General features: G+C 38.3%; 1 protein-coding gene across 1 annotated transcript in view; it reads right to left on the bottom strand.

Annotated features, from left to right (window-relative positions):
• The window catches only part of myo10l3 (myosin X, like 3), a 74,951-nt gene that overhangs the window by 19,471 nt on the left and 40,069 nt on the right, over positions 1-15,411 (bottom strand). The window contains exons 17-20 of the mRNA XM_056251716.1: positions 13,047-13,155; positions 11,469-11,549; positions 4,955-5,079; positions 4,588-4,702 (exon numbers count right to left, since the gene is read on the bottom strand). Coding sequence (XP_056107691.1) covers positions 4,588-4,702; positions 4,955-5,079; positions 11,469-11,549; positions 13,047-13,155 — 430 coding nt within the window. The remainder of the gene's footprint in view (positions 1-4,587; positions 4,703-4,954; positions 5,080-11,468; positions 11,550-13,046; positions 13,156-15,411) is intronic.

Raw genomic sequence — 15,411 nt, 5'->3', positions numbered from 1 at the left:
TACACACAAGTTGTTTTGTTTCGAGCAAGGAAACACAATCCCAGACCCCTTTCTTGATCTTGCACCCCTCCCCTCACCTCCACCTCAAATCTGACACTCACAAAAACACCACAAACAAAAGCCAGCTCCAGCGCTCGAGAGGACCTGTGTTGAACATGCACTCTCTACTGATCACAATCCCTCCTGAATGAAATCATAAAACAAAACAGACCCTGAGCCATGATAACAACACAGTGGACAGCCAAACACGTACAGCAATGGCGGACACAGTCAAAGGTCATTGTCTGGAGATTTTACTGCCAACTTGATCTATCAACAAGAATTGATGGAATGCATTAAGCTGTTTTAACAGAGACTGTATTTATATAGCTACATGAAAAGCATGTGTGGAACATATGGGTAAACACTGATCAAACAACCTCCATATGCACTGCCTAATGTCTGATCTTCCTCTCCTGGCTGCTAATAATACTCCATGTTGCACTACAACAACATTGGTCCAGAGTCCTGACTGTGGTTTTTCTGTAGATTCCTGACTGATGAAGACAAAAAGGACACAAAGTAACCTATTCCCAACATTAAAGGAGAAAACAAGCAGGATCTTCAAGATGGTTCTCTCTCATTTATGTTTTTTTTTTTTAAATATAATATATATAACCACTGCTATAAACTTTCTGATCTTATTGTGAGGAGTTAATTGCCACACATTATTACAAAGATTAAATTGTTAGTTTACATAATCTTTATTGAAAATGTAATAACTTGCTCTGCCTCTCTGCTTATGTCACTTATGTGGCAAATTGGATAATTTGAACCAATCGCCAAAGGCAAACTCCCATAGATCAGGCTATTTTGGTAAACATCTGCTTTCAACATTTAATTAATTCCCAGCAGATCCGAAACAGGTCCTGCCTTTCTAGTTGAATATCTTATTTCACTTGAAAATATGTTTAATTATGGAAGCAAAATGAGTTGTGAATGGTAATTCATGTTGACATTAAACAAGGTATGATATCTTGTGTGGACACTAGAAACTCAGCATCCAAAATAAAACAAATGCTGGTAGCCAACTACACTGCGCCGCGTACTGTCTGAGTAGGTATAACATTTAAATTTGACTATACTTCGCAACCGTTAAAAAAGTATGTTCTATATAGTATGAATATGGGTAGTATAAATGAAATTCGGACGTTGTTACTGTCACGTGACCTACCAGCGTGACAGTAACAGTCATTCACTGCCATTCATAAATCTTCTTCCATGGCCTCGTGGGATAGTAAACTGTCCATCGGATGCACACTTCAGAATCTCGGTGGAAGAAGTAGGTCATCCAGGTACTTTTCGCCAAATGTTTTTCCAATACTGTGAATTTGGACATACTACTCTTTTTTCCACATATGTATTGGCGAAGTATTTCGGATGCAGCACTGGTCGTTTCAGAAAGGGTTAAACATAACCGACTGGTGATGGTGGGGGACAAATGGATGTCTTGCTTTTGTGGAGGACAGTGCTGGGTAAATTGCATAAATTGCATAGAGGGGTCAATCAGCCCAGCTTCTGTCACGAGGACGTCAGCTTTCCGTGGGTGCATTACGGCAACAGGCTATTTAACAAGTATGATCGTGGAGTCTGGTAGAGCAGTGAAAGCTGTAGGCTAGAGTAGCTGACCTTGAGTGCATTGGATCTCTGACGTGCTGAGAACAAATTGGAGCCGTCCAGCCTGACTCCACCACAGAACAATGAGGCTATTTTACAGCTTAACAATTTGTAAAGCATGACTCTATTCAGCAGGGAGCGAGTCTGCGTGTCCAGTGTGTGTATCTGAATTCATTTGTTTCAGTGTCTTTATGCATGTGTGTGTGGGAGACAGAAAGCAACATTCTAAAGGAGAAATACTGCATTACATGCAATCGTCTATTGAGGCAGTGATGAATTCAGAGGTATTGTGCATTGCATGGCACATACCATCTGAAATGGTTTTAAATTTCTATGAAATTGAAATGATATGGCACATTTAAGTTTTTTTATGACTATTATATTTATAATCACTTACACTACTATATTTGTATGTGCCATTTAACTGAATTATCATAGATACTTATGCCTTAAAAACAATCTCAGATGTTATGTTCTGTGCGATGCAAAACGCATTTCATCTAAATATACACTACCATTCAAAATTTGGGGACTTTAAGATTCATTTAATGTTTTTGAAAGAAGTATCTTATGCTCATCAAGGCTATCAAAATACTGTACAAACTGTTTACTATTAAAATATTATTCATTCCTGTGATGGCAAAGGTGAATTTTCAGCATCATTACTCCATGATCCTTCAGAAATCTTTATAATATGCTGATTTGATGCTCAATAAACATTTCTTATTATTATTAATGTTGAAAAGTTGTGCTGATAAATATTTTTGTGGAAATGGTGTCTCATGATTATTTGATGAATAGAAAGTTCAAAAGCATTTATTTGAAAAATAAATATTTTGTAACATTATAAATGTCTTTAATGTCACTTTTGATCAATTTAATGTGTCCTTGTTGAATAAAACTATTAATAATAAAAAATAATAATAATTACTGCTCACCCCAAAATTTTGAATGGGAGTGTGTGTGTGTGTGTGTGTGTGTGTGTGTGTGTGTATGCGTGCCGTGTGCGTGCGTGTGTGTGTGTGTGTAAAATATATTGCACATCCATTGACTGATTGACTGATAAACTCAAATCAGTACTTCCATGTCCTTTTCTTTTTTCTTTTATAGTAATTCATTTGATATGTATCCTAATAAGCGTAATAATATACAATCATGCACTATGTAGTGATCTTGATGACCATGTCCAAGTTTATTTTGCGATAATGATCATTACATAGTGTATTGAAGTCATCTAATCGTTTAGTTTCAATTGGCTTTCCTTCATAATTACCCACTCATGACCGCAAGGAGCACTGACAGGTCATCACTGTCTTATTAAATCAAGTTATTTGATTTATGAGATCATTTCTCTGCTTCAAATCAAACCCAAACACAAGTAATCACGGCAACACCGCATTAAGGCACCATCGAGCTAACAATGTGACCCCCGATAAAGAGATACCTAAACTAGCTCTCAGGAAAGCCAGAAACCACAAGACCCCAAAGGAAATAACAGAGAGCACGCTGGATTCAATTAATTTAAAGAAAAGTGGTCTGAATCAAAGGACACAAGAATGCCTTTTATTTACAGTGCCTTCCTGTTCCTCAGAAACCTCAGAGCTCCTCTTACTGTAAAAACAGCCTGACTGAACTGCCGTACTTAATGTGTGGCAGAGAATAACCAAGGAGAGAGAGAATAATTGACTGATTACAAGATAAGAATGAATAGACACTGTTGAACAGAGAACAGAAAGTGTTCTTTTCAGAGCTGTGCTCCTGTTGCCAAACGCCCTTAAAGTGCTGCGCTCTTCTTTCAGGCCGACTAGATCGAGATGAGTCATTTCAGCAAAGTGAGGGAGCGCAAAACTCCTTACCAAGATGTGGAGAGGGTTTTCTTTTTCAGGGGGGTGAGAGCAGAGGAAGTATGAGGAAGAAAGAGGAAAGAATGAAGAGAGAAGAGAGGGGAAAAACCAAAGAAAAAAATCCCCTATGAGTGTTGCAAAATATTAGCACGAAAATGGCAGCATGCATTTTTTTGACACTTCCATGATGTTAATATCGAGGTATTATGTGTTTTTACTACAAAAAAATCCCTCAGAGTACCATAGTGGCAAGAATACATTTGTGAACCCTTTGAAAATATCTGGATTTCTGCTTGAATTACTCATTAAATGTGGCCTGATCTTCATCTAAGTCACAATTGCAGACAAACACAATCTGACTAAATTAATAACACACAAACAGCTGTACTTTTCACAAGTTTATTGAAGACAATGAGTGATCATTTACAGTGCAGTGTAGAAAAAGTGAATATCTAATTGGAGTAAGATAAAGGGATAGGTCACCCAAAAATGAAAATTCTGTCATCATTTACTCACCCTCAAGTTGTTCCAAACTTCTGCTGAACACAAAAGAAGATATTTTGAAGAATGTCAGTAACCAAACAGCTGATGGACCCCATTGACTTCCAGGACCCATTAACTGTTTGGTTACCCATCTCATTTTCTTCAAAATATCTTCTTTTGTGTTCACAAAACTAGAAGAGGCTACAAAAGCACTTCAAAAGACCTGGATGTTCATCAAGATGAGACATCCTGTCTACAAATGTAGAAAATTCAGGACTGTTGTCTATAACTGTGACTTCAATGAAAGATTTCAGAGATCGAGAATTTTAAAGGGTTCACAAACTTATTCTTGTGACTGTAAATACTGTAAATGCCCCCTTTTTACATTTTAGATTTAAATTCAAACATACGACTCTCTCAACACTACAAGGTATGGATATCAGGGATCAACCCACAGACTACATAAAAGGTTAAGCAGTTCAAACTGAGAAAGAAAGAGTTCTTATACAAAGTCATTGTACTCCAGCACTGAGTTCTAGCACAGATTATTTATATTGCTACTTTAAACTATGTGTGTGAACATATGTTGGCCATGCAACCGCACCTTAGTCTTTCCCAGCTGCCACTCTTTCTTTGTGACGTCATACTTCGTAAGCAGATCTGCACACTTCCTCCTCTCGTCCGCCGTGTGGTTTTTGTCCCTCAGGATCATTGTGTATCTGCACAGGAAGTGGGCACAACTTAAACGCATACAAACACATTCCACCTCACTCATTTTACTGTAAGGGAACAATGTCCTGATCAAACGTTAACAGATTCAGAAAAACTTCCCTGGCATTGTTCATTATGGTTTCAAGGACTTTAACTAACTTTCCAAAAAAAACGGGCATCTGGAACAGATTTTGTGCTTCAAACTTTATTTTGATGGACTGTCAGTGGTTTTGTGACGGTTTCTTGGCCACGTGTCTCACCTGCTGAGGAAGTCTTGGAAGGTTCTCCGTACAGGAAAGCCTGCTCTACGGATCTTCACCGTCTCCAGCATTCCAGAGTAACGTAGCTGATTCAGAACCACATCTGCATCAAATTTATTTGCGTTCTGGAAGAAGATAGAATGAGATGTCCTTCAGCACGGATGTAAACTGGCTATGCCCAATTTTGGGTCCCATTACACTATCACAAGTCAATAAGAAACAGCATTCATAATCTCTCTCTCTCTCTCTAATATGTGACCCAGGACACATGGGACAATTTTTTTAAATTTAGATTTATACATCATCTGAAAGCTGAATGAATAAGCTTTCCATTGATGCATGGTTTGCTAGGATCCCTACCCTAGCAAATTAATCCTAGATTAATATTTGGCCGATATACAACTATTTGAAAGTCTGGAATCTGGAGAAAATCGCCTTTAAAGTTGTCCATTCATGTTCGCGATTGTGCTGCATTCACTCACAAAAATAAATGTTTTGTATATTTACGGTTGGAAATTTACAAAATATCTTCATGGAACATGATCTTTACTTAATATCCTAATGAATTTTCGCATAAAAGAAAAAGCGATAATTTTGACCCACACAATGTATTGTTGGCTATTGCCACAAATATAACCGTGCTACTTGTGACTGGTTTTGTGATCCAGGGTCACATATTATAAAGTATTTTAACTTTATAATATTATAAAGTATATTATATATAAATATTTTTAGTATCAGTACTTTTGTCTTATTTTCTGTTAAAATATATAAACATCCTTAAAAGCAAGATAAAAGACTTTGGGTAACACTTTATTTCAATGGTGTCCTTTAGACATTCTGTTGACTATAATTAACGTTGCACCTACATGTCAACTAACTAACTAACTCTCATTGGAGTATATGTATTAGTAGACTGTCTGCTTAATATCTGATAACACTTTATTTTGACGGTCCCCAAAAGACATTATACAGACTATAAGTACTGTCCATTATTCTACTAAACCCAACTCCTTATTCTACTAACCCTAACAGTCTACTAATACTTAACTAATACTCTAATGAGAGTTAGTCGACATGTAGGTGCAATGTTACTTATATTTAACAGAATGTCTAAAGGGCACCATCAAAATAATGTTTAACCAGGTTTATTATCAGAGAATATCTTGACCTAAGTGATCCCACTTTATATTAAGTGGCTTTAAGCTTTACTTACATCGAAAAATAAGTACAATGGCCCTCATTTATCATTCTTGCGTAGAAACGGGCGTATATGTTGGCGTAAGATTATGCTTACACTCCTCTCACCGCCTGATTTATGAAGCTGTGCGTACCTTTGAAATTCAGGTGTACGCAATACCTGCCCTTGATAAATCCCGCGGCTAAAAACGATCGTCATTAGAATAACACGCCCCTATATATTCAAGTCTCCGCTTCCCCCACGCCCTCATTTTACGCCATGGACACACGGAAGACGGCAAAGAAGAGAAACTTCTCTGACGTGGAGCCGAAATGACCTATCACAATGCATTATTTTACAGCACGTCTTTTGAATTAGCATCTTACAGTCTATGATTAGCATTCAATTTCGAATCACGTTACATGTATTGGGGTGTACAATAGTGATGATGATGATGTGATGTGGAGTACCATTCATTCACATTAATAATTGCATGACAATTTGTAATATTCTTCTTATTATTAGTATGATTTGTATTATTAATGACGCTTTTTGTTATTTAGAAGAAGAATGTCATTATTATTATTTGTATTATTATTATTATTTAAAAGAAGAAGAATGTATTTTTTATTATTTTGTCAGTCTGAATAATTTTTTGGTCATTGAAAGCCTTTCGTTACCGAACTCAGTCCGTGCGCACCTGCCGGGCCAAACCATGAAACGTCAGGGTATAGCGCACAAGCTCGCAACTGAAGGAATACATATGGCTACAAATCAAATGCTTTGGTAAAGTCACACAAATTAAACATTGAAGTCCATGTTGCACAAAAATAAACACTGAAGTTTATAATTACTATGTTGTTGTTGTTGTTTTTTACTGTGGGTCATAATATATAATATCTTTTAGTTTGTCAGTGCGTTTTGTGGTGTTAGGAATTGTTTTTCTGCACATTTCCGCACTAACTCAAAACGTGCGTACACCACCTCCTGAGCTGGCGTAGGATTTGAGCGTGCCGTACGCCAACGTCCATATTGATAAATCTCAAAGTCACCGTGGTTTTGGGTGTACGCCAGGTGTACGCTGGAAATTTGGTGTACGCACTTTTGATAAATGAGGGCCAATGTACTTATTGTGTTCATGTCGTATTGTAAATCACTTTTCCTGCTATTGAGATGTGATACGGGTAAGGTTAGGGACAGGTGTGGTGGTATGGGTGGGTTAAGTTGTAAGGGTCAACTGTGTAATTACAAATGTAAGTACATAAATTAATTACAGCTGTAATACCATGCTGGTATTTATAAAATATAAGTTCAATGTAAAAACATGTATGTACACAATAAGTCTGTACTGTCACTGTTATATATATTCATCACTATCAAGTAGTAGTGTCTCAAAATCAAAAAAGTGAGAGAAAATAGACAAACAAGAAAAAAAATGTCTAATGGTGTATGATATATAAACTTAATATATATTCTCATAAATAATCTTAATTTGGTAAAAAAAAGAATATATATATATATATATATATATTTGTTTTAAAGAAAGTTTGATATTTTTAAACCAGACCAAAGTACTGAAATAAAAAACTGAAGAAACTGATTTTTGCTGTGTATGACATGATGTTTCAGTTGTTGATGAAGGATTGCAAAGACAAACATTTTATCTTATGAATAACATAAACCAGATGAAACATGTGCAATGAGACTAGGAATCTTTATAGGGCCTGTTTTGATTTGACTTTAACCGTAACCTAGGGGGAGATAATATAGATGCTTGTTTTGATCTGTCACATAAAAAACAAAAGACATCTGTGGGCAGAAAAAGGGGTGAAACCCCAACGCCAGTCATGAGGCTTTCAACTGGGATTGATTATGTCTATTGTGTGAGGTGTTGCGTCATGCTCAGTGGCGATCTGTAGCTGGGTCAGTAACGTCAGTGCCTGGTGTTCAGCTGCTCCCACACAGTCCAGTCCCATCAGGCCGTTTGATGACTATGTTAAGGAGCGGGGCTCATTGTTGGTGGCCTGGACATCTGGTGCAGCTTAACTGCGTGCTCCTGACTTTTGCCTTGTCCTTCATTTCAATCAGCAGAATCTCAACCAAAATGATCATGTCAGGCTAATGTGACAGGACACTGAGGTGTATTTCTGGTCTGCCTGAGTAATTTGGGCATTCAACTTGGGTTAGACATGAAGTATGCCGCATTACAATTGTCCATAAAGGGGCCTGAAGTGGGGTGATATGAGCGAGGGATCACTGTTGTGTGGCATAAACGATAGAAGAAAAGGTGTGGAATGACAGAGGGAGCCAGGCAGATTGCCAGATGAGACCACAGATCCCCTCCCTGAGGACAGTTATCACAATACAACAACCCCAAAAGAACAGCCAACCCGATCCTCAGCCCGCTGAAACGAGAGTCCTTGATAAATCAATACAATCATAATAATTCCAGTAATACAGGAGCTCAAATGAGCACTTTTACAGCTCGACCGTATCATATAATGAAGGGTAGAGGCTGCCTCTGGCTCTGTGTGATTTGCTGGCCATTATCTCTACATTCCTCTGCTGCAGGTCAGGAGTATGATTCTCCTCTCTGAAGCAGGCAGCCGTGACCTCTGACCCCAGCACAGGCGGGTTTGGGCTGTAGGAATGTGCTGGCGGTGGGGATGGGCCGTTCCGTTCTGAGCAAATCAGCACAAAGAGACTCTATGTACAGAGCAGAACAGGACAGACTCAGAGCACTTGCTGGCTGTACAGCTTCTCACATGGAGATGATGCCAGAATGTGATGCAAGCGAATTTTTACTTTAACATGAGCAGAGGCCACTAGTCTGCTAATAATGATTTCAGTCACACTTTAGATTAGGGTCCAATTCTCACTATTAACTTACTATTAACTATGACTTTTGCCTCAATAAACTCCTAATTACTTCTTATTAATAGTTAGTAAGGTAGTTATTAAGTTTAGATATTGGGTAGTATTAAAGGATGTAGAATATGGTCATACAGAATAAGGCATTATGATGTGCTTTATAAGTACTAATAAACAGCCAATATCTTAGTAATATACATACTAATAAGGAACTAATTAATAGTGAGAATTGGACCCTAAACTAAAGTGTAACCATGATTTCTTAAAGGGGTCATATAATGGTACATGCACTTTTACAAGTTGATTGTACTGAAATGTGTGTTGGCAGTGCCTGTACACAACCATCATATAATGATAAAAATCCATCCAGTGGTTTTGTTTTAATCTCCTTATATGTTTTACCCTGCCTCAAATCGAGCCGTTCGAGCCTGTGACGTCACAAGCTCGCACGCCCCTCCCACGATTGTTGATTGACAGGAGCGTTTCAACACAGACCTGCCCTCGCTCATGAGAGAGCTGTCAATCATAGTCTGTGCGGACCGGCGCGGTCATTGTTGATATGCTGGAGCACTGTCTATGAGCAGAATGGCGTCTAAGCGATTGTGGTGTTCTGTTCTTGGGTGTAATAACGAACACAGCAGTCATTTTAATGTTCCTAAATCCGAACCGCTGAAGACGCAGTGGCTGAGTTTGTTTTCGAAGGGAATATTCCCCACGAGCAACGTCAATGCTCTCATGTTTGCGCGAATCATTTCACACACCAGACTGCTTTATAAACGAGGATCAGTATAAAGCTGGATTTGCTAAGAAGCTGCTCATGAAAAAAGGATCTGTATCAGATATTCGTGTTCCTGCTGAATCTCCAGAAGAATGGAAGTGAGTGTAACGTTTTATTAAACTTTATATTAATATATTAATCTTTGCAAATCACTAGCTGCACGCTTCACAATGAATGCGTCTAAGGTTTACACTCAGGGTACATTACGGCATGTTTTCTATGTATGACGTTCTCAATATAATTCATAATCCCACGTTTATACTGAACAACGCGTTATGGTTATTGTGTTATTGAGTTACAAATGGTGTATGCACAGAACAGAGAGGCGGGGTGAGCGAAGCTCATTATCATTTAAAGTCATATGCACTGAAACGGCGTGCTGAAAACAGAGCTGTTTTTGACCAGGTAAAATAAGTGTTTTCTTACAATACTAATGAGAATTTTTAATTAAAGTATATTACAAACTTTTAATTTAGACCCTAAAGAATCATATTAGCTTGTACAAAAATGGCATTATATGACCCCTTTAAACAGTTTTCCTGTAAAATACCATGTAAAAGGTACCCTTTAATAAATGTATTGATTAATTATTAAAATGTATTATTAAAAAAGTATCAATGAATTTTATTTCTTATATTTGTCTAAACTTAAATTTTTACCTTTTAGACATTTAATGCACAGGCTAAGTAACTGACCAGGTTAACATTTCACTGCAAGTTATATTTGTATATAACTGTTTATGTGGTGAATAAAAATCTTGAATCTTAACTTTAAAAGCAACATTACATACTTAAAAAAATAGTACAAGACCAAATACTCTTATATTAAAGATACGAAAGAGTGTTGCAGTGTTGCTTCAAAAATGTATCTTGATTCAAAACAGTGACCAGTGGATGTTCAAGGGTCAAAAAGTCTTTATCTCATTGCTCTTGATACTCATTTGCATTTCTGCATATTCAAATTTGGTGCATCGATATTTGGTTACGAGACAAGCTGGAACCAGCGCTGCTTGACGTTATTGACTTCATACGTTGCACAAAACATCTTGATGTGCTTGAATATGGGCATGCTTGAATATGATTCACGATCTACAGTGAAAGGTAAAGTTATTGGTGAATAACTCAAATTTGGGTAGGTTCCGTAAACAAAGCTACTATAAAATTTGCAGGCCGAAAAGGTCCATTGCCGATAGTGTAGTGATGCATCAAGCATAGCTCACACACAAAAAACCACTTTCAATCGAAGTAGCTTTCTGCTGATCAGTGAGAATCACACGGCCAACTTTAACGTGAGCTAAATATGTGTGGGGCACATTTTCGTCCTCAAGTGAAACTCCCGATCGCAGATTCTGAGCGAAATGACTGGATTTCACCCGCAAAATATTGCCGATATTTAATTTGTATGGACTACTTTAAGGTGCTTTTGGTCATTTTTATTATATGGAAAAGAGCAGAGTGAAAATTCATTCAAAATTGCTAATGTTTGACAGGAGAAAGAAAGTGATGCATTTTGCAATGACTTGAGGATGAATTAATAATGACAGACTTTTATTTTGGAGTGAACCATTCCTTTGAAAGTGACATTGAAGCTTTTGGAAGATTGGTTTTATTGTCTGTTTGACTCACTAAGGAAAGTAATATGGTTTGATTGTGATATGGACGGTACAAAAAATGTGTCGATCCTACCTTCTCCATGTTAGGTTTGATGCAGCGCACAAAGAAAGGGTTGGAGGCACTTAAAGTGGCCATCAGTGCATGAAGAGAGTCCTGAAACACAGTTACAATAACACTAAATTACACCCCTGCACAGGAAAGTAACAGCACCAAAAGGGCAGTTAAGCAACCAGAGCTGCTATTTGCTTGTCCGTCCCACATCTCCTGTTGAAGAGGGCAAACACAGGCAGTGACAGGGCCCATATTTACCTAGACACACCAAGGACCCTTCAACCTGGCACTCTGTCCCACAGTCTCAGACTGAGAGGCTCCAGGCTGGCTTTAATGACAGGGGAACAGGGGAACATGCACAGACCCTGTCAAACCCTTGTGCCCGGTTTGTGGGTAATCCCCTGGCTTTAAGAGCCACAGTACAAGGGCAGCTGCCAAATCCCCTGTACGGCAGTTATGACATGCAAAGCCCCGTAACCCCGCAAACCAGCAGATATACAGGGACTTAGACAAAGGGGACAAAACACACACATGCAAGGTACACACACAGTCACACAAGTGCAGAAAAATAAACAAGATTTCTGCTAGGTTTGCACTCATAACCTTGAATGTCCACCCAGAATAGACAAGAACACAGGAGCTCCGTTTCAAACCTTACTGAGCTGCTTTGCTGATTACTGGCTACACAGGCTTTCTTTTAAGGCAGCATCCTAACTATCGTGAAACCCATTAAGTGACTGATTTGGAATGTTCTACATAGGCAGCAATTCTGCGTGTCACACAAAAAGGACTTGATGATTCGATGATTGATTTCAAAAGAGTGCAACAGTATCTGCCCACTTTTTCAGCGGCCTTGGATCCAGCATTTTTCAATTGGTTTTTCCCATTAGGATTATAAAAAAAAAAGTCTTATAAGCCATGAACCAAACCAACCAGCTATGAGGTGAATCAAAACATTACAAACTTTGATTTGAAGCAAAAAAGAATGTGAAAATCTGAAAAAGACAAGACTGTGAGTGAAAGACTGTGAAAGAACTAAAATCTCATGAGGCATTGTGAATGAGATAATCAAATAAAAAAAAATAAAAAAAAATAAAAAAAATAGCTTTAAGGACTCGCAGAGCTACATCATTCGCAGTGCTTTATAGGAGTTGCCGGAAGTTTTGTGGCGATTTGATTGTCAGGATTCTTAGATTTGGTGGACATTTCTTTGCAGAATCAAACAGGAATTGGGCAGTTAAACAATTATTTACAAGAAAATACGTTGAAATGACGGCTTCAACAAAAAGAAAATACCATCATTTAACATATCTTACAGTATAAAATATACGTTTTTGAACATTCTTCTTGCTTCGTCAGCCATCTTGGATTTTTTTTATAAAGAGTTTGTCGCAATAAATTATTTTTATGTGAAGGATGTGAACCTGCCCTAGAGTTTAGTAAAAACAAGGTATTTTAGCACATCTGCAATGCCTTAGTTGCCTACAGGTTTTGGAACAGAGCACGTGTCTCACGGATCTTATCGTCCTGATTCACTCAAAATGTAGTTTCACATAGTTACATCACATGGCACATTCAGATCATTGATCTGTGTCTTACCCTGAACTGAGAGCTGACGGTGGGTTTGCGGCGGGCAGTGCCCATCTTCAAAGTCTCGTCTCCACTCCTGCTACCAACACGCTCAAACAGGTCGTAGATGAAGTCAAGCCTGAGAAACACACAATAGAGATAATATCACTCACAGACATCATTCATTTCAGCAGAAATGTAGATCAGCAACAACTGCTTCAAAGTAGTTGGATGTTTAAGAATGTATATGGGAAAATGTATGGGAAAGTTTTTTAAACAGCCTTTTGCCTTCAATAGATAATTTGATATGGTTCTAAAATAAGACAAATTCATTATTAGAAGTATAAATATTCCAAGTAGTCTCTTAGTTAATATAAGCTCATAAAAGCGGAATAAAGTAATGTTTTTAGATGGTATTAAAAGACATCACAACTTGTCAAAAATATTTAGTGTCAACTACCCTTTTATATTTTTTTGGCATAACACTTTAAAATAAGGTTTCATTTGTTAACAATAGTTAACTACATTAGTTAACAAGAAATAAGAATGAACAACACTTCTACAGCATTTATTATTCTTAGTTATTCTTAGTCTGTTATTTTTAACATTTACAAATACATTATTTTAAGGGTTAGTTCAAGGGTTAGCTCAAACATGCAGCGTAACACGAGAATGAACCTCATTGGTTCTTGCGGAAGCTCAAACGTGCAGCGTAACACGAGAATGAACCTCATTGGTTCTTGCAGAAGCTCAAACGTGCTGCGTAACACGAGAATGAACCTCATTGGTTCTTGCAGAAGCTCAAACGTGCTGCGTAACACGAGAATGAACCTCATTGGTTCTTGCAGAAGCTCAAACGTGCTGCGTAACACGAGAATGAACCTCATTGGTTCTTGCAGAAGCTCAAACGTGCTGCGTAACACGAGAATGAACCTCATTGGTTCTTGCTGAAGCTCAAACGTGCAGCGTAACACGAGAATGAACCTCATTTGTTCTTGCAGAAGCTCAAACGTGCTGCGTTACACGAGAATGAACCTCATTGGTTCTTGCTGAAACTCAAACGTGCTGCGTAACACAAGAATGAACCTCATTGGTTCTTGCAGAAGCTCAAACGTGCTGCGTAACACGAGAATGAACCTCATTTGTTCTTGCAGAAGCTCAAATGTGCTGCTTAACACACAAGAATGAACCTCATTGGTTCTTGCGGAAGCTCAAACGTGCTATCACGAGAATTAACTTTATTGGTTCTTGCGGAAGCTCAAACGTGCTGCGTAATACAAGAATGAACCTCATTGGTTCTTGCAGAAGCTCAAACGTGCTGCGTAATACAAGAATGAACCTCATTGGTTCTTGCAGAAGCTCAAACGTCCTGCGTAACACAAGAATGAACTTCATTGGTTCTTGCAGAAGCTCAAACGTGCTGCGTAACACGAGAATGAACTTCATTGGTTCTTGCAGAAGCTCAAACGTGCTGCGTAACACGAGAATGAACCTCATTGGTTCTTGCGGAAGCTCAAATGTGCTGCGTAACACACGAGAATGAACCTCATTGGTTCTTGCGGAAGCTCAAATGTGCTGCGTAACACACGAGAATGAACCTCATTGGTTCTTGCGGAAGCTCAAACGTGCTGCGTAACACGAGAATGAACTTCATTGGTTCTTGCAGAAGCTCAAACGTGCTGCGTAACACGAGAATGAACCTCATTGGTTCTTGCGGAAGCTCAAATGTGCTGCGTAACACACGAGAATGAACCTCATTGGTTCTTGCGGAAGCTCAAACGTGCTGCGTAACACACGAGAATGAACCTCATTAGTTCTTGCGGAAGCTCAAACGTGCTGCGTAACACACGAGAATGAACCTCATTGGTTCTTGCGGAAGCTCAAACGTGCTGCGTAACACACGAGAATGAACCTCATTAGTTCTTGCGGAAGCTCAAACGTGCTATCACGAGAATTAACTTTATTAGTTCTTGCGGAAGCTCAAACGTGCTGCGTAACACAAGAATGAATCTCATTGGTTCTTGCAGAAGCTCAAACGTGCTGCGTAATGCGAGAATGAACCTCATTGGTTCTCGCACATCAAGCAAACATGCTTGAGCTTCTGTTTACTATGCGTGAGTTGATGAATGTTTATGAACAAAAGCCTAAATTCAATCGTGTCTCTTTAGAAAATTTGGACTAAACCTCTCAATTCATATGGATTAGTTGTATGATCTTTTTATGAACTTTTTAAAGCGTCATAGTGGTAGTTGAGTAGACTGTCAATGTAAGGACATAAAGTTCTCAGATTTCCCCAAAAAGATCTGCATTTGTGTTCCAAAGATGAATGAAGGTCTTATGGGTTTGGAAAGACATGAGGGTGAGAAAATGATGACATTTTCATTTTTGGGCGAAC

This window comes from Rhinichthys klamathensis, unplaced genomic scaffold, assembly GCF_029890125.1.
Source record: "Rhinichthys klamathensis goyatoka isolate OS25496 unplaced genomic scaffold, OSU_Roscu_1.1 h1tg000088l_1, whole genome shotgun sequence".
NCBI classification, from domain to species: Eukaryota; Metazoa; Chordata; class Actinopteri; order Cypriniformes; family Leuciscidae; genus Rhinichthys; species Rhinichthys klamathensis.
Note: the sequence above shows the minus strand (reverse complement) of the source record. Positions and strands in the feature narration are given on the sequence as shown.